The sequence below is a fragment of the Palaemon carinicauda genome, chromosome 31 (assembly GCF_036898095.1).
Source record: "Palaemon carinicauda isolate YSFRI2023 chromosome 31, ASM3689809v2, whole genome shotgun sequence".
Taxonomy (NCBI): domain Eukaryota; kingdom Metazoa; phylum Arthropoda; class Malacostraca; order Decapoda; family Palaemonidae; genus Palaemon; species Palaemon carinicauda.
This window is the reverse complement of record NC_090755.1, coordinates 70,967,488-70,991,101: the sequence shown is the minus strand read 5'-3', so window position 1 is coordinate 70,991,101 and position 23,614 is coordinate 70,967,488. Positions and strand designations below refer to the sequence as shown.

The window sequence follows — 23,614 nt, the reverse complement described above, 5'->3', positions numbered from 1 at the left end:
AGAATTTATATTTATATATTCATATAATAAAGTATGTCATGTGTATTCTAAAAGATACAATATTCATATATGTTCATTATATATAGATATGTGTAAAATGTAATTTTATGACTTGGTAAATATGCATATCGCCTTTTGATTTGAATTCCTTTCACAAATTTTAATAATCACTGACTCAGCTTCTTGAATAACACTCTAAAGTACTCAGCACCTGGAGGGAAGGACTCTCAAAATCTCTAATTCCATGTAATCTAACAGCAAAAAAATTGATTGAAACTCGCTCTTTTGATTTGTATATTTTATCTGAACTAGAAGTCGTATATACATATGTATATATATTCTATATATGAATATGTATATATCTTTTAGCTGTATAAGGTGTAGGGTGTAGTTCGGGCAGGTGTAAGAAGGGTCGGGACATGCAGACGAACGAGGCATTCAATTTTTCATGGATCCAAACTGAAAGAAGAATGGTGGATCGAGGTTTGAATTCTTGTGCGTTCCATATGTGTATAACCCCATCTTTTATATTTATATACGTAATTATATATCTATATAATTATACATATATATATATATATATATATATATATATATATACGAAAGTTATATATATATATATATATATATATATATATATACGAAAGTTATATATATATATATATATATATATACATATATATATATATATATATATATATATATATATATATATATACGAAAGTTATATATATATACATATATATATATATATATATATATATATATATATATATATATATATATATATATACATTGGATATATATTATGTATACAAATAATATGTATGTATATGTAGTTATATAGATGTATATATGCATATTTTTATATATTTAAACATAAAAAATAGTATATATACACATAGATATACATAGACATACATAGCTAAAATTAACGTATGGGGTTATTATGAACTTCTGGTTTTAAAATTTTATTGGTAATCAAGAACCCAGAGGTTTAATCATTTGATATGAGTCATGAAAATATTGGCAAACATTAACAGTTAATTGATGATCTGGGCATTGCTTGAGACTTCAGTTTGCTTCTGAATTGTCAAATTTTCACCGAATATTCAGTTTGGATCCTATATAGAAAGATGGAGGAGATTTGCTAATGGGTATGGTGGTTGGAGGTGATGGAAGACGTAGGTGTGATGGGTGCAGGACACACATGTGAAGTCTGGTGACGTTCAAAGTATTTTCGGATTCCATTTGGAGGAAGGACTTGGTTAAGAGCGTATCGATTCCCTTAGGTTCCATCTAGTTTTATGAGGAGTAAAGAACTTTATTTTTTAACCATTAAAAAATCTTAATAGGTTTCAGGTAGTAATGAATAGCTCGTCCTCTTTCCTTCATGGAGGAAAAATACTGCAAAGAACATGACCATGCAAACAGGAGTCTCACGCAGTAAATCAGTTGAGATAGGGAACACTTTTCTGGTTTTAGGGTTTCTGAGGTGTAGGGTGTCAGGGGAGGGGTGGGGGAATAGGGCATGCACCTAACCACAGAGACTATAAAAGAATAAACTGCAAAATAAAGGAAAAAATAAAACAGGTCACGACTGCGGCTGTGGAAAGAGAATAAGACAAGAGGGGTTGGCAATCAAGAATTTGCTGAGGAAGAATGAAAATGCTACTTGGAGAACTGTACTGAGCGAGCCGAGATCTTTCAACTTGTGCCCGGGTGCCAAGTGCGACTGACGCCTTGGTCTGGCGTTGTTGGACTTGGTTGCGACAAGGCGCCTCAGTCAGTTTTTCCAAACATTAATGGGGAAGATAATAAGTTACCGATGTCCCAGATGAAAGTATTTCGTATCAGCCTGAACAGGTGCTGTCTTAGATTACCAATGGTTGTTAATTATACTTCTAGAATATTATTAATAAGATACATAAACATAACTTTTAGACTAATAGCTAGAGCAGATTTTAACCTGAAAGGTATTAATTGCTAGGATTAAATTTTATATCTCATGGACTAGTTTCTTTTTATAAGTATAAGTTTTAAACAAGTTTTTATAAATGTATATCCAATGGACATAGATTTAATTTTTAAATGAAGATGGGTTCGCAATCACAAGTGTAGAATTTGTCAGGAGATTTAGATATAATTTAAAGAAATAATGCATCATTCTTTTTAGTTAGGATTTTGCTTTTGAGAGTGAAAAAAACCGGTTCAGGTGGGATTCTTAAATGACTAAGAAAAGAAGTTGTTTGGCGTTGGCCAAAATGAGATACTCATGCAGGGGGAGGGGAGCTGATTCATGACAATTGACTGTGTTACTGTTGAATCATGACAATTGACTCATGACAGATGAGTCACAAGAAACTCGCCATTTCACCATCGAAGAAGTGTTAATTTTTAAATAACATTTTTAACAATCCTGATGACTTGGTTTTAATAATCACTGTAAATCCCTAACAGTTAGAATAAATATCATTATTACTACATATGATCATTTAATAAATATTATTATTATTATTTTTTGTCGAGAAGTGAAAATAGGTCAAGAGGAAAATGAGTGCTGTCCAGGAGGAGGATATAAAGAATTATTATTAGTAAAAGTATAAGAGATTAGTCACAATAATTTTGAATTAATAAACACACACAATAAGTCTTAACATTATATAAAATGGACAGCTTATTAACGTAGATGATATCATATGTGGGTTAAGATAATTCTTATTAGACGTACCATGAAAAGTTGTAATAAACAAAAGCACGTAGCTCGTCTGGAGCGAAGCTGGCCTGATACAAAGTGATCCGGTCTGAGTTAACAATTCTCAAAGAGTCAGACGCCACAGATAGATAGTTTGTCTTCTCATTCGGCTTTGGGTCTCGATTTGCATATTCGTGAATTCGTAGTTTATAGATACCGTTCCTCTGTCATCAGACAAGCTACACAACAGAATCTCATTATTTTGTTTTTTTTTCGTGCAGGTAAACATGCTGCGCTTTTTTTACCAGTTTCAATGCAGATTGCACACAAATGAAAATCAAAATGAAAAATAAACCAATAATTAAAAGAATAAGGACACATATACGACCATAATCGTAACCAAGAAAGACAGCGATACAAGCAATAGATGTGCACACGGGGGTCCCCCACTTGTTAATTATATATATATAAATCTATTTTTTTTTCAAATTTAAAGAGACGTGAGTACACTTTGCCACACCATCATGAAAAGATAATAATTATGCATGACAGGTGAAGTTGTTTATTGTTGTGTGTTGTTGTGTTCAGGTAAAAAGAAGGAAAGAAAAGAAGTAGAAGATATACAGCATGGGTGAAGAAAGTTTTGGGATTTTATGGGACACTGATGCTTTTATATTTCAGAGGAATAAGGGTACACTGGAAAAATATTAATAAAAAACTTTTCACATATATATATAAATATGTGGAGGTAGGTTTTGATTTTGGTTTTATGGATGGGGCTCATAGCAAGAAGAATAGTTTTGCGAGCTATTTTAATATTTTTTTTTCTTCTTGGATAGGATCAGGGCGTTATTTAGGGTCGAGATAAAATTATATATATATATATATATATATATATATATATATAATATATATATATATATATAATATATATACATATATATATATATATATATATATATATATATATATATATATATATGTTTGGCTAAGGAAAAAACCCCATCGTCCTATACTTAACGACTAACGTGATCACATTGTAATCTTGCTATGTAAAATCTCTCTGTATGCCTGTAACAACAAATAATTTGTAGTATTATAAGCAACAGTATTATTACTTTGGTAATTCAAGAACAAGTTTGCTCCCTCCGTAAACATCCCGCGTATTTTAGGGCCATGCTCTTATAGATATATATGTGTGTTCGACAACATGGTAAAAAAAAAAAAAAGAACAGATAAGTTTTCTTTTAAAAGTAAACATCATCATCATCATCAATCATCATCATCATCATCATCATGAGAGACTCCTTCAAGTCATGTTCAGTTTACCTATCAGCGGCACCGATTCGGACGTGGCCGGTGTTGTGGCTGACACCATGTTCAAGAATAGGGTTAGCGACAGGAGGATGGTTATTTCTGCAAGTTTAGAACAGGTTTGGTTTTAAGTAGTGTCTTTATTCCCCTTTTAACGCGTAAGAGAGAAGATTATATATATATATAAAAAAAAAGAAAACCAAAAGTTATTTACGTTTGGTCTTTTATATTTTTTTAGATACTTCAATTTTTTTTTTGTTGTATTACATAAAAATGAAATAAAAAAGCAGTTGCCTACACAGGTTTTCTCTTTTTAAGAAGCGTTATTCATTGGGTGTTCTATCTGGTGTTTCATATGATTTTTTCTATATGCTGTGGAATATGAATAGAATTAGTTTTTCTCTTCTTTTAATGTCTCCATAGGAAAAAAGATACGAAGATGGAACATGAATAAAAAGATAAGAGTAGTAATAATAGCAATGATAATAATATCCATACTAATGATAATAAAATTATAATAGTAGTAATAGTAATAATAGTAATGATAGTAATATAATTATAAACAACGAAAACATGAACACTGGTGGAGGGGAAAGTGATGCTGCACATCCAAAGGGACAACATTAATTAATATTATATATATATGTATATATATATTTATATATATATACACCTGTGTAAGCATGGCATCACTCTCCTGGAGTGACCACAACAACAAAAGCAGTAAACAATAAAACCACGTAAAGTCTACAACATTTAGTGGTGAAATTTATTGCTGTCGGGGTAGATCTGCGTGTCTCAGATGAACGCAACCGCGGGATATATATTAAATATATATGACTATCAGTATATTTATATATATTTATATATATCAGATATGGTTAGCAGAAAAACAAGGAGCTGAAAGCTACCACTTGACGTTCATCTTCGGCACGCGAGATGAACCCCAGACTGGATTTTTTTTTTTTTCAGATTATTGTAGAATAATGTTTAGTCAAAAGTAAAGAGAATGGTCGTAATACATACCAGGTCAAGAGGATCTTATTTAAGAAGGCCGTGATTAACAGAGATTATGTTTGTTTGTATTTTAGATTGGGTGAGAATAAGCATGTTTTGAAATCCCATTACTGAAAGGTACAAATCATGTTTATTCTCCCAACTCAGCTGAAATAGAATTTTATTAGTTACTGAAACATTTAGAACATATGATTTAAGAGAATCAACACAACAGAGAGGAGGTGGGTGTATTTCAAAAGGCATTCTCAGTTTCACTAAATCTACCTCATGGCTTGTTTCCTTTGCTGATGAGTATAGGCACACCTCTCAGCATACAGTATAGAGATATACAGAATGCTGTATACAAAGTACAGTATACACCATACAGTATCGTCAACAGAAGAAGAAAGTTAGACCAGATGTCCAGGAAGGCACAATTACTCCACCGCATGCAATCTGAAGGCCAGGCTGCAGGGTTGCACACAGCACAGCACAGCACAGCAAGAGCGCTAGTTATGACTAAAGATGTCTTTGTTTGGCTTAGTCTGTGTTGTGAGATATGCTACTGATTCACACTGTGTCGAGCCCTTCAACGCCCCATGGCTTTCGGAAAGCATGCGTCAGGTAAACATGTTCTTGCAGCACCTCGGCAAACTGTTCTTGATAGAGGAAACATAACCAACTTTTCTGGTTAGAAGAAACTTAACCAACGGTTTTTTGGCCAAAAGAAAACATAACCGTTATTTTTGGTTGAAAGAAACATAACCACATTTTGGGTTAAAGAAAATATAACCAAATGTTTTGGTTTATGGAGGGGCAACCAAGTTTTGGTCGAATGAAACATAACCAGCTGTTTTTAGTTGAAAGAAATATAACCATTTTTTTTTTGGTTAAAAGAAACAAACTATGTCACTGCATTTGAAAAGAAATTGAAAATGGAGGAGCCTGGATGTGTTTGGAAGAGGTAGTGTAGGATCATTATGTAATAAGATAAGATGCTTGTTTGTTTCTCAGTCAGAATGCAATGACCTTTGGTGTTGTAAGATTTACTTGTTCACAAGGAAAAAATGTTTATTGAACTACAGCTGTCACTCACAATTTTGATTTGGTTGCGTGACATTTTAAAAAGTGCCCCATCTCAATTTGAGATTTTCTTTCAAGAATTTCTATCAGCATGAATTCATTCTCTTCGGGGAAGCATGACGAAGACTAGTTTCTTCGGGAAGCCTGATTTTGATTTATATCTTAACTGGAAATGTGTAGAGAGGAAATAGAAGGTGTAAGATATTCCTTAGTTTGATGTTACAGTAAATTCGATCTAGAGATTTTAGTTTGTCTTTCATTTACTGATAACTGGTTAGTATGAAAGGAAAGTAACAAGAACAACCAAAGAGTAATAGTTTTTTTTTTAGGAATGACTTATTTTGTGTCAATTTATATTGATCATTCTTGGGGGAGAAAATCTGCATGCAGTCATTCACTCGAGGGAGACGATGCATTGAATGTTTTGCAGGTTTACAAGCAAACACGCTTTGATGCACGCACACACGCACACGACCAGTACAGTAATTTATTTAAAAGTCAGAACCCATAATAGGTCTTCGCTTTTATGACAGATTATGCATCAGATATGTTCCACTGAAGAAGCGAGTGGTGCTATGTCATTTCCACTTAGAAAATTTCATCGAAGAACGATTCCTTTTCAATGATTTTTGAGAAATCTTTGAAAACGATCTTCATTTAGCTGCCTTGTGCGTGTTCTCTCACCTATACAGCTTTACTGATAGACTGGTCCAGTTATTAACCCGAGTCTGTGGCAAATAATACGCTTTTTTTTTTAATTGCACATTTAATTAATTTTCATGATTTCCTGGACGTATACTATTGTTTCAGATAGAAATGCAGAGAACGGATTTTATTCATATAATATATTTATGGTTGAGAATTCTCTGGTGTGAAATTATATTTTTATAATTTGCTAGCACTAGCTAATCAAATTTTGATAGTGAAAAGATTTATTATTCGATTTTATATAAAAAGGGTTTTGAATTAGGTGAGCAACATTAATTTGGAACTATAAACACTGTCGAATTTTGTATTCTGGTGATGCACCATCGTGGTATCATTTTGCATTAATTTCGGTAAAAGTTTTGTATTTTGCAAAATGTTTATGTGTATGACAGCTATAAAGTTTTAGATTTACAATGTGGTGTCAAACAAAGGTTAACTTCCAAAGCACCACAATTTTTGAGTAAAACATTATGTGTATATATATATATATATATATATATATGTATGTATGTATGTATATATATATATATATATATATATATATATAGCATATGTGGATAGATAGGTTATGTTATTCTATCATTGATACGATGCACTGATATTGGTTAGATAGTTAGTTAGGATGAGTTAAATCTTGAACAAGTTGGATAAAATGTTCTAAGTCACAATTATTTTTCTGTTATGCCTCTAATATTAATAGATACTATTTTTTTCCTCTTAATATCATTCTTATCTTCTCACCGATTAGTCATTTGATGAAATCTAGTTAGAAATCAGCATTCATTAGTAAAATATGTTATTTATGGAGCTTCTGAATTTAAATCGCGGAATACATTGCATATCAATAATACTCTGTACCTAAGTATTAATTTTCCTTTCATGTGATATAGCTATCCTATTTGCTTAAAGGCTTTCTCACAGTTTTGTGGTTTATGAAAGCGTTTACCGATTTGCCACAGACACGTACACACACACACCGATGCATCCATCCACTCACGCGCACACAGTTAAACCCACGAAAGCGTAAACAATTCAAATTGCATATTTTTTTCAAAGGTTACTGATATTTATAAAGATATCTGAAATATTATGAAAAGAGAGTACCTAGTTGTAGGCTACACATTTTTTGATGATTATGTGTGGCTTTAACTGTGTAGAAATATACAGTAGATATATGCTAATATGTGTGTATTTATGCTGTATATATATATATATATATATATATATATATATATATATATATATCCTGAAGTGTGTGTGACTGGGTATGTGTGTTTACCTGATTGTATACGTATATATATATATTATATATATAATATATATATATATATATATATATATATATATATATATATATATATATATATATATATATATATATATATATATATATATATATACCGTATAGCATATATATGTTTGGGAAAAGGGTATTTCACTATTACTCTTTGAATGTGGTTGATATATATATATATATATATATATATATATATATAGATATATGGATATATATATGGATATATATGTATGTATGTATGTATGTTAATACACATATATACGTATATGTATGTATGTTTCTTTACTTGATATAGGCAATACTTTCATTCAGGCTATAATGTCTACTGGTGTATGTACATTAGATGGTGAAATCATCGAAACACTGATGATATAATTGTGATTTTTAGTGACATTATATGATGCAGTAGAGCAAGTGTGAATAACAAGAGGGGCACTACCCATGGAATGCGTTCAGAAAAGAACTAAAAATAGAACGAAAAAGTTCAACCAAAGATATAACGGAACTCACAGTCATTATATAACACCGACGGCATGCTTTGAGGAAGAGGAGGAGGAGAAGAAGAAAACCAAAAAACGAAGACTGATAAAATAATGAAAAAAAAAGAAGAAATCGAACAGAGGAGGAGAACTAACAGAGCCTAGAGGTGCCAGCGGGACCCGTCGGTGACACTTGTTATCTGTGGCACGCTAGTGAAAGGAGTGCCAAGGTTGGGGCTTCCTTCTGTGGTAGTCAACCTGTCACAGCTTCCCCTTTTTTAAGTCAGGTTTTGTCATAGCTTACCCAAGACCACAGTTAACTAGTGTGCCATCTAGGCCCTATTACAAACACACAACCATGGAAAATAAGCAAATGTGGACATGCAGTTTTCCAAACAGCTAGCAGCTCGCACACATGTGTCTATACACATATATATGTATATATACGTATGTGTGTACTTATGTAGATATACAATCCATTAATAAACTCATACATTCATATTCGTATACGATTCCATATCTATAAATTCTATGTGTATATATATATATATATATATATATATATATATATATATATATATATATATATATATATATATATATATACAGTACAGCATATGCATAGATATTCTAATACACACATGTATATACATATATATGTGTGTATAATATATATACATGTATATATACTGTATATATATCAGCATGTACATAATATATACCATATACGCATTCATTTTAATCTTGTTTATATACATACACGTAATATACAAACATATATGTATATATACACATTTATATATACATGTAAATATATATAATACGTACATTGAAATCTTGTATATATACATACACGTAATATACACACACATATATGTATATAGAATATATACATGATATATATATATATATATATATATATATATATATATATATATATATATATATATATATATATATATATATATATATATATATATATATATATAAAAGACAGTTGCATTGCACTTATACACAGCCACAGTGACATCTACATATGTGTACACTTCATACATACATACATAAACCATATATGTATACGATAATATATGCACATATCCATATATATATACATACATATATATAATAACATGGACATATATATGCTTTACGTGTTTTCCGATCTTAACCAGAATTACCTTAGAGTTTTGTTTCTAAACGTTCTGGTCTCCACATGACAAACTGCCAAATACTGTTAACATCTGCACACTATGAGAAACACAGAGCCAAGCACAACCATAAACTACGTATACACACGTCATAGAAATAAAGGACTCCTCAATTATCTTTTTTTTTATGCTTTTTCAGTAATAGAACGAAAATTAATGTATTTTTTCTAATCCATCAGGGGGAGGTAACACTGATATTTTATGCCATGTAATTTATAGATATTTTTTATATAGTGGGAGGAATGACAAATTTATAGAGAGTTACATTTTGAGGTGTCTTAGGGTTGTTTCTTTAAGGGAGTAAGTTGCAGTTTCAGATTTGTTTTTTATTTGGAAATAATATCTTATTGTTTTATTGTTATCTTTTTTTTTTTTCTTTTCGTAACGTGGCCATTTGATTGGCCTCTTATTTTTCCTTTCCGAAAAGGTTTTCGACGGAAGCGTCCCCTCTATAGTCGGTCATTCTGTTTTCTTTGAATAAGAAAAAAAAAAAAATACTGGAAAGGGAAAAGGGTGATTTCAGAGTATGAAATATTCACTTCTTTGCCATCAAAGGAGAGACAAATCTACGCAGTTAACCTCCACTGCTTACGTCACAACGACCTCATTTCACCGCCATTTTGTTTCTTTTAGAAGAATAGTTTAGGGAAATGAGCCTCTATTCTGAAGGGCGTCTCAAGGAATCGACTTCTTGGGAGAAGATGACAGGAAAATGAGGCATTGTCGGTCTCAGGATGCGTTCGTTTTACGGAAAGTCGTAACTAAATCAATGATATATTACAGTGACCATCAAGTCCAAACCTGACAGTTATATTCAAGATATGGTGCTTATTGATAAAGGGCATTTCGTCCTTGAAGTTTGCATAGATGCAGCTAGAAATGAATGGTAAATTAGTCTTTCGTATGATGGCATTTTAACCCAATTAGACGGCGGTGTGACGTCACGTCTGTGTTGCACAGAAAATCTGTCGATTCTTGAGAAAGCCCTCCAGAATTTTGGCTTCAGGTTATTGCAAGTGACGCCTTTTTTTTCATTTCTAATGTACATAAATGTATATATATTAGGAATATATATTTCACCTTTGAAATTTTGGAAACTGAAATTATAAACAAAAGAAGAGCTATCTACACAAGAGCGAAGTCCAAAAAAATGCACGACGCCTCCAAGCGAAGTTTGTTTTATTTCTTTTAGATTCCATTTGCCAAAGAGTTTTTTTTTTTTTCATTTAGCCGACGTTAGACAAAGCAGTGCGCACTGAGAAGGAAGGATGAAATCTTTACATAGTTGCTGGTCATTTACTTAAGAGAATCTTTAATTTACAGGCTTTGTATTAGGGGCATTTGTTTTAAATATGTGTGAATGATCGTTAAGTTTAGGTTTATTTAGCTCATTTTTTAGTCTTCATATTTAGCAAAAGGTGTGTTTTGTTTATGTCATGTATATATTTACCTTCAATGGCCCCAGTATCTAATCTACGAAGATCATCTTTCTGACTGATGTATACTTGAGTATCAGAAGCTATTCTAAAATTCTTAATTACTTTTAAAAGTGATTTAATGGCAACAAAAATGACTTACAATATTCATTCTTATAAAGAGACACTGGATAAAAATGACTACGAATAATTATGTATGTGACATATCAAAATCTGTCTCACAGAGGTCTAACGGTCCGTTAGAAATCGAATATTATAACATTGTTATGTGTCCTCGTCAAGGACGAGAGGAAGGTCATGAATGAATGAACAACATTCGGAGAACAGTCTTAGATAATTCTCCTTTTTAAAGCATTTCTGTTTTTAAAGATGGGATGAATTCGGGAAATTGGTTGTTATGATGGATGAACTTGCAAAAGCTTTTATTGTTTATTTCTTTTAAGCAGGAGACGCGGTATTTATTATTATTATTATTATTATTATTATTATTATTATTATTATTATTATTATTATTATTATTATTATGAATGTGAAATTCACGTGTTAAAGCTTGAATCTTAACTTATTTAACTGTTTAGACTGGAGAACTTATCAAGTTTCTGTCTGGTAAGACTATAAAATTCCATGCCTAAAGTTTTTTTTTTTTTATTATTTGCACATGGAAAACAGCACCATTTATTTATAGGAACGTAAAAAAATCCGATCGTATAGAAATGTATATTATACCATTCGATTTCTACTCAGACATGAATGAATCTTTTATAATGATCCTAACCGAGAAGAAAAACATACAGGATAAATATTTAAAGTTCATCCGTGTTTAAGAAATACAACGGATGTTCTGATAGAAATTATCTGAGAATTCTTTAAGAAACTTTAATGAAAAGATGAGGAGGATTTATGATATATAGATTACTAATTATTTAATTGTAATTAAGCGTGGAAGGTCTATCACTATTTATCATTACACTTTCAATGATGTTTTGATTGAAATAGAGCCTATAGCTATAAAGGGGTGAATCAATTGTTAATGCAGGATTTATTATAATGAAGAATGCAAAGGTAAAGTGATAACAAAAAAACTAACAAATATTGATTTCAACTAGAACTGTTATAAGAATCTGTTATCAAGTTAATGGATGATAATAATAATAATAATAATAATAATAATAATAATAATAATAATAATAATAATAATAATAATAATACAGATGAAGATGAATAGTAACTTTTACCAAGTTTGTTAATAATAATGGAAATACTAATCCAAGTGAACTGATAATGATATCCTACCCTAATTTACCTCTGTGAGACAGAATAGATTAAACGTTAAGTATAACTTTTTTTTCTCTCTATGAAACAAAGCAAAAACCGCTGTGGCAGGTTTTGGTTGTTGTGAGGTAGAGCACATTATTGTGTTTGTGTCATAGGTGACCATACCTAGTGTGAGTTTTTCGCCCGTGTCTGGAGGCAGCGAGAAGCCTAGCAAACTCATACTGCTTATCATAACACAGGGTAGAACCAGATTGTATAAATAATAGATTGTGCGTCGCCTTATCTTGATGGTGAAGGTAATGTCAACATACGGCTCTGGACAGCATCGGTAGTTCTGAACGTTTCGCACACCAGGAACCTCTGTAAAATAACGGTTATTAGTTTGAAAAAAAAAAAATTGTACTGCTTCATTTTGAGTGAAAGTTGAGAGGCCAGAGGAACCGGACGTTAAGTCACCAGAGGAGAAACAAGAACACGCCTGCTCTTGTCAAAAGTTCACATGGTCGGTGGACGATGAGCTCTCTTAGAACACACACATGAGAACTGCTGATCGTTTTTTTTTTTTTTTTTTTTTTTTTAAGTTCGTTCTGGCTTTGCCTTTGTCTTTCTTCTGCCGTTGCTTTTCTTTTCTCTATTTCTGAATAACTTTTGCCTTCTCCTTTTTAAAAAAAATTTATTTTTCCCAGCAAGATATTTTGAGCAGATCCTTCGCCTGTCACTGATCTCACGTGGTTGTGGTCTCTTCAAGTGCGATTGAGTCGGTATGGCTTCTTGGTTGTTCAACTGCGGCCGGCGATAGGAGTCGGCAGTTATGGGGGAAAATCTTTCAGAGTTAAAAAAAGAAATGGAGAGCGAGAGTTGCATCTCACCCAGAGAGATAGAAAAAAGAGAAAGACTGTAAATTGCTTCTTTTTCGTTCTGTATTGGGGGGAGGGGAGCTGAGATCGTTTTCAGACAGAAAAACCATAAGTGCTTCAGAAACTAGGAGCCACAGAGTGTATACAGATTTTTTTTTTTTCCGTTTCAAATTGAAAGCACTCATGGCTTAGTTGGTTTTGCTCCCAAGACAATAATGTATACATTAGCCCCCTGGCTCCTAGTTCGACCGGGGTTGGGAAAGGGGGAGGGGGACTTGTTGAGGAATGGGCGGAGAGGTCAAAAATAAAGTTGGTATTGGGAAGGAAGGGATCGAGGAGATTGAGGAATTCCCTAGACTACCATATATTATGCAGATATAGATATATATAAGTAAGTTTATATAAAACCGGCCCTGGTCTCCTTCCCCTATTTGGCGTGAGAAATCGGTGTTACCTGCCCCCGGGCAAACTTGTGTTCTCGGTAATCACGGTTCAACAGTCATTACTCCCGTTATTACCAGAAAAAAAAGAGAAACTAACACTAGAATATGAAATACTAATTACGAATATAATGTAGAAAAAGGTTTCTAAAAACGAGAGTCAAACCATGAAGAATAAGGAAAAGATCGTAATCAGTAATAATAACAAATCATAAGGAAAAGGAAATAAATTGATAATAATGGTAATGATAATAATAAAGGTATACAATTTTCTAACAAGTCATAACAATCAAAATAGGAATCTATATATGGACTCCTGAGGGGAATTATAATGTATTTTTTTTTTTTCTATTTGGAAGGAATGGGTTGTATATATATTTTTATTTATTTTTTTTTGAAAAGGTGGTGAAGGTGATGGTGACACATTGTGTGTTTTCGTTACCTAGTGAAAGCTTCTCGCCGCAGTCGGGTGGAAGAGTGAACCCGAGGACCGCCATTGACGCAATCAGCACACAAGGCAGAATAAGGTTGCAGAAATAATAGAGAGTTCGTCTTCTTATGACAATCTCAAAGGTTACATCTACATACGGTTCGGGACAACATTTGTAGTATATGGCGTTTCTTTTCCCAGGACAACCTAGAAAGCAAAAGGTAGTGGTAAAAATATGAAAGGAAAAAAAGGACATTTCCCTGCTCTGAAATTTTTGCATTGCAATCTTGGTGGTTTTTGGTAAAGGTGGGACGGGGGGGGGGGGGGAGTTGGGGGCAAGCCAGGGAACATGGCTTTCTGAAAGTGATTCCTGATATAGTGCCTGGCTGCCTATCAATGTTTCAGTGGGATTTTCTTTGGTTGTCTGTCTATGTATGTCAATGTCAAATCTCGAAATGGATCTATATCCATTTCGAGATTTAATGAATTCTTCTAAGTATGAATGGCTGTTTTTAGGTAAGTTAATACAATTTATGCCATTTTCAAATGCACTGATTATGTATGTATATATATATGTATGTATATATATATATATATATATATATATATATATATATATATATATATATATATATATATATGTGTGTGTGTGTGTGTATATGTGTGTATATAATATATATATATATATATATATATATATATATATATATATATATATATATACACATATACAGTATGTGTGTGTATTAGTGTGTTTGTGTATATGTATGTATGTATATACTGTATATATAAATATATATATATATATATATATATATATATATATATATATATATATATATATATATATATATATATATACATATAATGTGTTTGTTGTCATCATGTTCTTATGAAAACTTTGTTGACAAGGTTAAGTGAGGGATGAGGAGTCTGGCTTTATTCTGTAAAGGAAAATTATGGAATTGTAGTTATAATTTTTCAACTGAACTGGAGAAGGGTAATGACCACTACAGTAAGGGACCTTGTCAATTAATGCATAACTAACTTGGGAAATATACTTGTGAGGCTGAGGTAAAACTTCGTTTGAAAATGACGGGGGTTACACATAGAGTCAGTCACCAAGATTACATTGCAATTGATTTCATGCCAAATTAAGTCTTGATTCAATGACGTTAATTGATTAAAGAACGACTTGCGGTATTTAATGACAATATTATTTGAAAAAGAAGTGAATTAATTTGGCATTGTTTTCAAAACTTGAGGGAAGTGATGATTAGTTCACATATTATATTTGTTTTTTATATAGAAATGTATATATATTTATTAGTATATTGTTTTATGTTATTCTTTTAAGTAGAAGGAAACGATAAGAGTAATAGAAAGAGCCATAAGAGGAAATCCAGAGCTGAGCTCTACCGTGGAAAAGGTAAACAAAAAACAAAAAAAACACGAAAAAACGTAACGTTGATGGGGTAAGACTTTAGAACCAGAGGAGACTCGCACACAATACACGACAGACAAACCCTACAGCAGCTTGATGATGTCTCGAGCAACTTCTCGGACATCTCTTGCCTATTTGGTAACGAACCCCGGGGAAAAACAACTAGTAAACAGCCACCAACCAAAACGTTCTTTCTCTAACATGTTCTTGTCTAAAACGTTTTTTTCTCTTATTTCTCTGTGTGATATTAAAGCGAGATGTTACCCTTATTCATAATGGGAAAAGACTGTAAAGTAAAAAAAAAAAAATAGAATATGGTCGAAATTGTTCCATGCTGAACGAATCGCTGGTATTTCGTTGGTCATTCAGAGGAATTTTTCTTTTACTTTTTTTCGAATCGCATTATTTATTTACTGTTCGTTCCATGGATAATAGATAATAATAATGCCCATTTGCCGACTTATTATTGCCTGTGCTGGGTATGGATGTAAAAAGATGTAAGAAAAACACAGTATGTTACGGTTGTGGATTTGAGAAAATTTAGGTTTTGATTGTAGAAAGTCAGCTGTTGTATACAGTAGATTATACAATCATGATAAATCCTTATCGTTTAGCGACTTGAATTGTCGTGAAGTCGTTTTCATATATGGATGTGTACTGTATGCATACATGAATACAAATGCACCATGTTTATATACGGATTATTAATTGAAGAGGAGCAACAGCACATGCACAGAAATTTAAGTACTGTACTTGATATATTGGTTGATAGTTACATTGGACTTGCATATATGTATTGTAAGGATTTTTTCTGTTTTTTCTAAGTGTGTTCTATAACAGTGGTTCCCAACCTGGGGGAAATTTCCCCCTGGGGGGAAATTTGAAGCTTTCAGGGGGAAAATAATTACGCTACCTACTAACTAAAACAAACGGAAAATGTCTTCATATTACGTGCGGCAATTTGTTGTTAGCCATTTAATTGTGATATGATCATATCAGTTCTCACTGACATGATATTCAAGGGGAGAATTGGGGTGTCATGCCCATTTCTGAGGCAGGTGAGTGGGCATGAGGGCTGGGCGGGGCATGAAGCGGGAAATCTGGATGGTTGAACTGGGTGCCGGGGGGAAATGACTGAAAAAAGGTTGGGAACCACTGTTCTATAACAACTGCACCACAACAGTTGATAAATTTTGTAATAATTACTTGTTAGCAAGGACGACTATTGGTTTCACCTAATAGCCAATTACTTGCAACTTTTGTAGTATTTACACTTCCTCTATGCAGATATTCTTGTTCGCGTCTTGTATATTAGCGGATAACAACAGATGTTGATTTTAACGGAAGTATTGTTACATATATCATCAATTCTCATAGTTTTTCGATTTAATTTTTATTACGAATTGGAAATGAAACTGTTTTGAATCGCCCTAATATTAGTATACTTAGGTGTAGTGTTTTTCTCTCAAATGCTTGAAGATTTTATATGTATATATATATATATATATATATATATATTATTAAAATACACAATTTTCCTTGTATTTATGATAAATAGAATAACCCACAATGTATGAAAAATGAAATTTATTAGTAAATTTCATTTCTATAATTTCATTTTCATACATTGTAGGTTATATATATATATATATATATATATATATATATATATATATATATATATATATATATATTTATATATATATATATATATATATATATATATATATATATATATATATATATATATATATGCGTGCGTGTGTGTGTGTGTGTGTGTGTGTGTAAATATATAGAATAAAGCTTCAAAAACACTTTTATTTCCTTACTGACGTGGCTTAAGGAAATATGGAATTCCCTTCCCGATTCATCTTGTAAGTTGTTAATCCAATTGACATTTGTCATCAGATTGTGCTGTGGGTTCCAATGATTTAGATGGCCAATCGTTTTTGGTAATTTAGGCTAAACAATTTGTATAGTAGGAGGTTTTGCTTTTCGTGGGTGCAGAGCATATGCTCATACAGTAATCCCAAGTAACATACGTACATACATACATACATATATATATATATATATATATATATATATATATATATATATATATATATATATATATATATATACATATGCGTAAATATAAATGTATATGTATATATACAGTACGCCTTTCTGAGTGGGGATACCCTAACGTGGGGGAAGGGTTTAGGTATTGCCATGATCAGGAAAGCTGTACCAGTTAGGGCCACACTTAATAGGTTTATCTGCTGTAAGCGATCAGACGAAAAACTCCTACCATCACCAGTCTGCACTGGCCAGCGTGATGATAAAAACTGGCCAGACCCCAGGCAGGATTTTATATATCTGAGGCGTTTCTCCTTCAGTGGAATGGAAACGGCTGCATTTGTTGTTGATATATATATATATATATATATATATATATATATATATATATATATATATATATTATATATATATATATATATGTATATATATACATATATATATATATATATATATATATATATATATATATATATATATATATATATATATATATATATATATATATATACAGTATGTACCTACTTAAGGAAGTCCATCATAGTTGATGTCGACATTTGAGTACCCCAAATAAGGAATAAAGTTAGCGCTTAGGGAAATTATGGCGAGTCGCCCAAGGTCTGATATGAAGGGGAAACCTCAACCAGTTAACCGTTGGTCCTGCTTATGGGCACTGCTGGAGAGTTGCAGCAGTATGTATCCCGTGTCTCGCCTCAATGCCTCTCCCCAGTGTATGCTGCTTCCTTAGGCAAGCAACTGAAACCTTAATCTCCAGAGAATAAACCGCAAGATGGTAGAACCGTTGGTTTGGTTTATCCCATCAGTCGAGATGATGTGCCAGTGTTTAGTGCTTGGAGCTAAGTGGTGAGAGGGAATTTTTTACCTCTTTTGTTATGCCAAATATCACTCTTATATGCTCTTTGGGTGCTTTATACCCTGCCTGATATATAAATTGGGGGTGAGTAAAAATTGCCTCTAATCTTAGGTGTCTAATGAATACAAAGGATGATACATGGCTGTAAGCCAGGGCTGTGAGTTCTTGAGGCATACAGGGTGAACTGTCGGTATGCATTATATCAGAAATTGCAGGAAAAGATGAAAACCGAGTACCATTTAATGGATTGAGCGGTTAGAGAGATTGTAGTTAAATGACCAGTCATCAGTTAGCATGTAATTAAATGGCCAGTCATTTGTCTACAACACTACATTTCAATAATTTTCGTCTAACTTAGGTGCTTGACATGACATAACTCATTACTTGTGAGAGAAATATTGGTGTATTATTTTGTAAGGATAGGATCCCTAAAATAATAGTTGCTTTCACAGTTCTTGACAATCATCTGTTTTGTCATAACTTGTTCATCAGTTTTTATATGTTCTCGAGCTTAGCCCCACTTCAGCAGGTGGAACGTATACATTGTATGGAGGTATTTACATTTAAATGGAGACCGCTCAAAGGTTAAAGCAGTATTACCCAAATTAATAATGTCCAACATGAAATGGAGCTTCGTGATTGTACTATGAGCAAATTCCCTATGAATAGGTTTCAACAGCTTTGGACTTCTCTTGAGCAATGTATACTGTTACATAATTCGGCCACTTCCATAAGGTACATTTAGAATAGTTTATGCACTTGACCCCTATAGATAGTCACTTCCTAGATAATTTCCCTGGTTATTATATTTTGAATATCATCATCATCCTCTCCTCCTACGCCTATTGACGCAAAAGGCCTTGGTTAGATTTCGCCAGTCGTCTCTATCTAGAGCTTCTAAATCATTACATCTCCTTTCATCATCTCCTACTTCACGTTTCATAGTCCTCAGCCATGTAGGCCTGTGTCTTTCAACTCTTTTGGTGCCTTGCGGAGCCCAGTTGAAAATTTGGTGAACTAATCTCTCTTGAATAGAGCACTCTGGAAATTTTGTCAGCATGTATCCACTACTTCGAGTTACTGGTGCATAATAGCAAACACTCAAGAATTCATCATGTGTCCTCTACTTAAGAGTTACTGGTGCATAATAGCAAACACTTAAGAATTCATCATGTGTCCTCTACTTAGAGTTACTGGTGCATAATAGCAAACAATCAAGGATTCATCATGTGTCCTCTACTTAGAGATACTGGTGCATTATAGCAAACACTCAAGAATTCATCATATGTCATCTACTTCGAGTTACTGGTGCATAATAGCAAACACTCAAGAATTCATCATGTGTCCTGTACTTAGAGTTACTGGTGCATAATAGCAAACAATCAAGGATTCATCATGTGTCCTCTACTTAGAGATACTGGTGCATTATAGCAAACACTCAAGAATTCATCATATGTCCTCTACTTCGAGTTACTGGTGCATAATAGCAAACACTCAAGAATTCATCGTGTGTCCTCTACTTAGAGTTACTGTTGCATAGTAGCAAACAATCAAGAATTCATCATGTGTCCTCTACTTAGACATACTGGTGCATAATAGCAAACACTCAAGAATTCATCATATGTCCTCTACTTAGAGTTACTGGTGCATAATAGCAAACAATCAAGAATTCATCATGTGTCCTCTACTTAGAGTTACTGGTGCATAATAGCAAACACTCAAGAATTCATCATATGTCCTCTACTTAGAGATACTGGTGCATTATAGCAAACACTCAAGAATTCATCATATGTCCTCTACTTCGAGTTACTGGTGCATAATAGCAAACACTCAAGAATTCATCGTGTGTCCTCTACTTAGAGTTACTGTTGCATAATAGCAAACAATCAAGAATTCATCATGTGTCCTCTACTTAGACATACTGGTGCATAATAGCAAACACTCAAGAATTCATCATATGTCCTCTACTTAGAGTTACTGGTGCATAATAGCAAACAATCAAGAATTCATCATGTGTCCTCTACTTAGACATACTGGTGCATAATAGCAAACACTCAAGAATTCATCATATGTCCTCTACTTCGAGTTACTGGTGCATAATAGCAAACACTCAAGAATTCATTGTGTGTCCTCTACTTAGAGTTACTGGTGCATAATAGCAAACACTCAAGAATTCATCATGTGTCCTCTACTTAGAGATACTGGTGCATTATAGCAAACACTCAAGAATTCATCATATGTCCTCTACTTCGAGTTACTGGTGCATAATAGCAAACACTCAAGAATTCATCGTGTGTCCTCTACTTAGAGTTACTGTTGCATAGTAGCAAACAATCAAGAATTCATCATGTGTCCTCTACTTAGAGTTACTGGTGCATAATAGCAAACAATCAAGAATTCATCATGTGTCCTCTACTTAGACATACTGGTGCATAATAGCAAACACTCAAGAATTCATCATATGTCCTCTACTTCGAGTTACTGGTGCATAATAGCAAACACTCAAGAATTCATTGTGTGTCCTCTACTTAGAGTTACTGGTGCATAATAGCAAACACTCAAGAATTCATCATGTGTCCTCTACTTAGAGTTACAGGTGCATTATAGTAAACACTCGGGAATTTAAGTTCTGTAGTAAAGACTTACTCATTATCCCACAGTGGCTTGTTTATCCTCCCATTCACTTTGGAGCCTGAAAATACATAGCATTCCCTTTCCTTCTCCTAATTCACTCCGGCTTCATACTGCCCTAAGTTAATGGCACCATGCTGCTTGGATCCTGCATGTAGATATCTAGATTGGGCTATTTTCACTTAGATCAGACGTGTAAGTAGGATTCGAAAGGGCGCAGCTCATCAGGCGGACGCATAGAGCTCACGAGTATCACGAATTACGGAAGCCCCTCGGTTCAAATATCTCTAACCTACTTGGTGAGTGGGAAATGGAATGATGTTCATGGTACGGTATTTAAAAAAAAAAACCTTAGTGTCAGATGATGTTATAGCTATTGTATCTTAGTTAGTGGAATCCACGGGACAATTTTTAGTGTAAGTTTGAAGGGCAACTCAACAGCTGTGCTAAATAAGGGTGGTGATAGTAACATACTCAAAGACAAGTTTATATATATATATATATATATATATATATATATATATATATATATATATATATATATATATATATATATATATATATATATATTTATAGCTAGCCTCTGCACCATGGTCTTCCACTGTCTTGGGTTAGAGTTCTCTTGCTTCCGTGTACACTCGGGTACACTATTCTATTTTTTTTCCTCTTGTTCTTTTTAATGTTTTGTAGTTTATTTATCGAAGATCTAACTCAATGCTGTTAATGTTATTAAAATACCTTAATTGTAGTTTGTTTATTTCTTTGTTTCCTTTCCTCATTGTGTAATTTTTCCTTGTTGGAGCCCTTGGGCTTATAGCATCCTGCTTTTCCAACTAAGGTTGTAGCTTAGCTTGTAATAATATATATATATATATATATATATATATATATATATATATATATATATATATATATATATATATATATATATATATATATATATATATATATATTTCCAATGAGGTGATAACTACCTGTAATGGGAATGAAATAAGAGTTACGGTAAAGAACTCTGCAATCTTTAGGAGTCGATAGAATCACAAACTACTAAATTGATGTTTCTAATTAATATTGTGTTGTTATTGAAGCTAATTCTTTCAGTGATGAGTATTTCATAAAAATCTCATTGGTCGATAATATTTTTTCGTACTTGACACCTACGCTATGTACTTAGATTATTCCTTGTTTGAGGATATGCAAATTAATTCTCTCTTTGCCTATTATGGGAATTTTTTATTGAAAACAAATATTATTGACAAATGTTCCAGTAAAATTATATCTGGAATGATAATTAGGGGTTTGGTTGAACTCACAAATTCTTCAGACATATCATTTCACTCGAATATAATTTTAGAACAATGTCCTCCCAAATTAGAGCTAATTCGAAGTCAGTTCAAAGTCATTAGTTTCGTAGTCTTTGTAAAGTATACCAACTGGTATAATTGTTGAATATTGAATCAGTAGATAAATGTAACACAAGTAATATTTCTTTCACATTCTTTGGTCTGTATATGTGACATGTATGTATACCCGGCAAATGAAATATTCAATGATATGAGATCTAGTTACAGGGTAAATGTACCCCCAGGTTAGGAGCCTAGTATAGGAGCAATGATTATACTTTTTTTACTGAATTTCTTCAGGGAATATTGTGCCTAAGAAATCTCACCACTTGTCATTACAAATTATCATGTTACTATAGTTATTTTTTTTTACTATATTACAAACTTAAAGTTACAATTTTTCAAATATGAAAACCATGAATTTTTTTTTTCATGCTTTTTTGAGTATCCAGTGGAATTTTTTTTTTCATCTAGAAGGTGTCGTTTGTAGATTAATTTGATTAAAGACTTTCGTAATAGTCACGTGGCATAACTTTCATTCCTTAAATCAAGAAAGTCGTTTGGAAAAATTATCATATATGATATTTTTAAAAATAATTCAGTCTCTTTGGAAGGGGTGGCACATAATGATACAACAGTTCTTCAAGGTTGGAGTTGTTAGTTAAACTCTCATTTTTACTTGACCCCTGCAAATGCTGGCACCCATTAACAGCTCGGTTGGCTAGTGTGGGGATGGGGAGTTGGGGGGGGGGGAGTTAAGCTGGGAGTGATCCATAACCTACTTGGCATGAAGTAAATGCCTTACCATTCCGTCAATTTGGCAGATTGCACCTCCAAGATACGAGCTATGGAGTCTATATATATATATATATATATATATATATATATATATATATATATATATATATATATATATATATATATATATATATGATCACAAACAGGCTGTCACAATTTGATTTGTACTTTGAGAATATGTTTTATGTAAGTTTCTATTCAGAAATTTATATACATACTGTATCTGTATAATAAGTACACTTACA

The 23,614-nt window shown here is 32.6% G+C and overlaps 1 protein-coding gene across 21 annotated transcripts in view; it reads right to left on the bottom strand.

Moving 5' to 3' along the window:
- LOC137624516 (neuronal acetylcholine receptor subunit alpha-7-like) overlaps window positions 1-23,614 on the bottom strand; it is a 486,639-nt gene that overhangs the window by 87,323 nt on the left and 375,702 nt on the right. For 17 of the 21 annotated variants that reach the window (XM_068355368.1, XM_068355373.1, XM_068355369.1 and 14 more), the window contains one exon: window positions 14,231-14,425. In XM_068355368.1, coding sequence (XP_068211469.1) covers window positions 14,231-14,425 — 195 coding nt within the window. Of the gene's footprint in view, window positions 1-4,024; window positions 4,112-12,656; window positions 12,852-14,230; window positions 14,426-23,614 lie in introns of all 21 variants that reach the window. The other 4 variants (XM_068355376.1, XM_068355362.1, XM_068355370.1 and 1 more) reach the window with 2 other exon arrangements.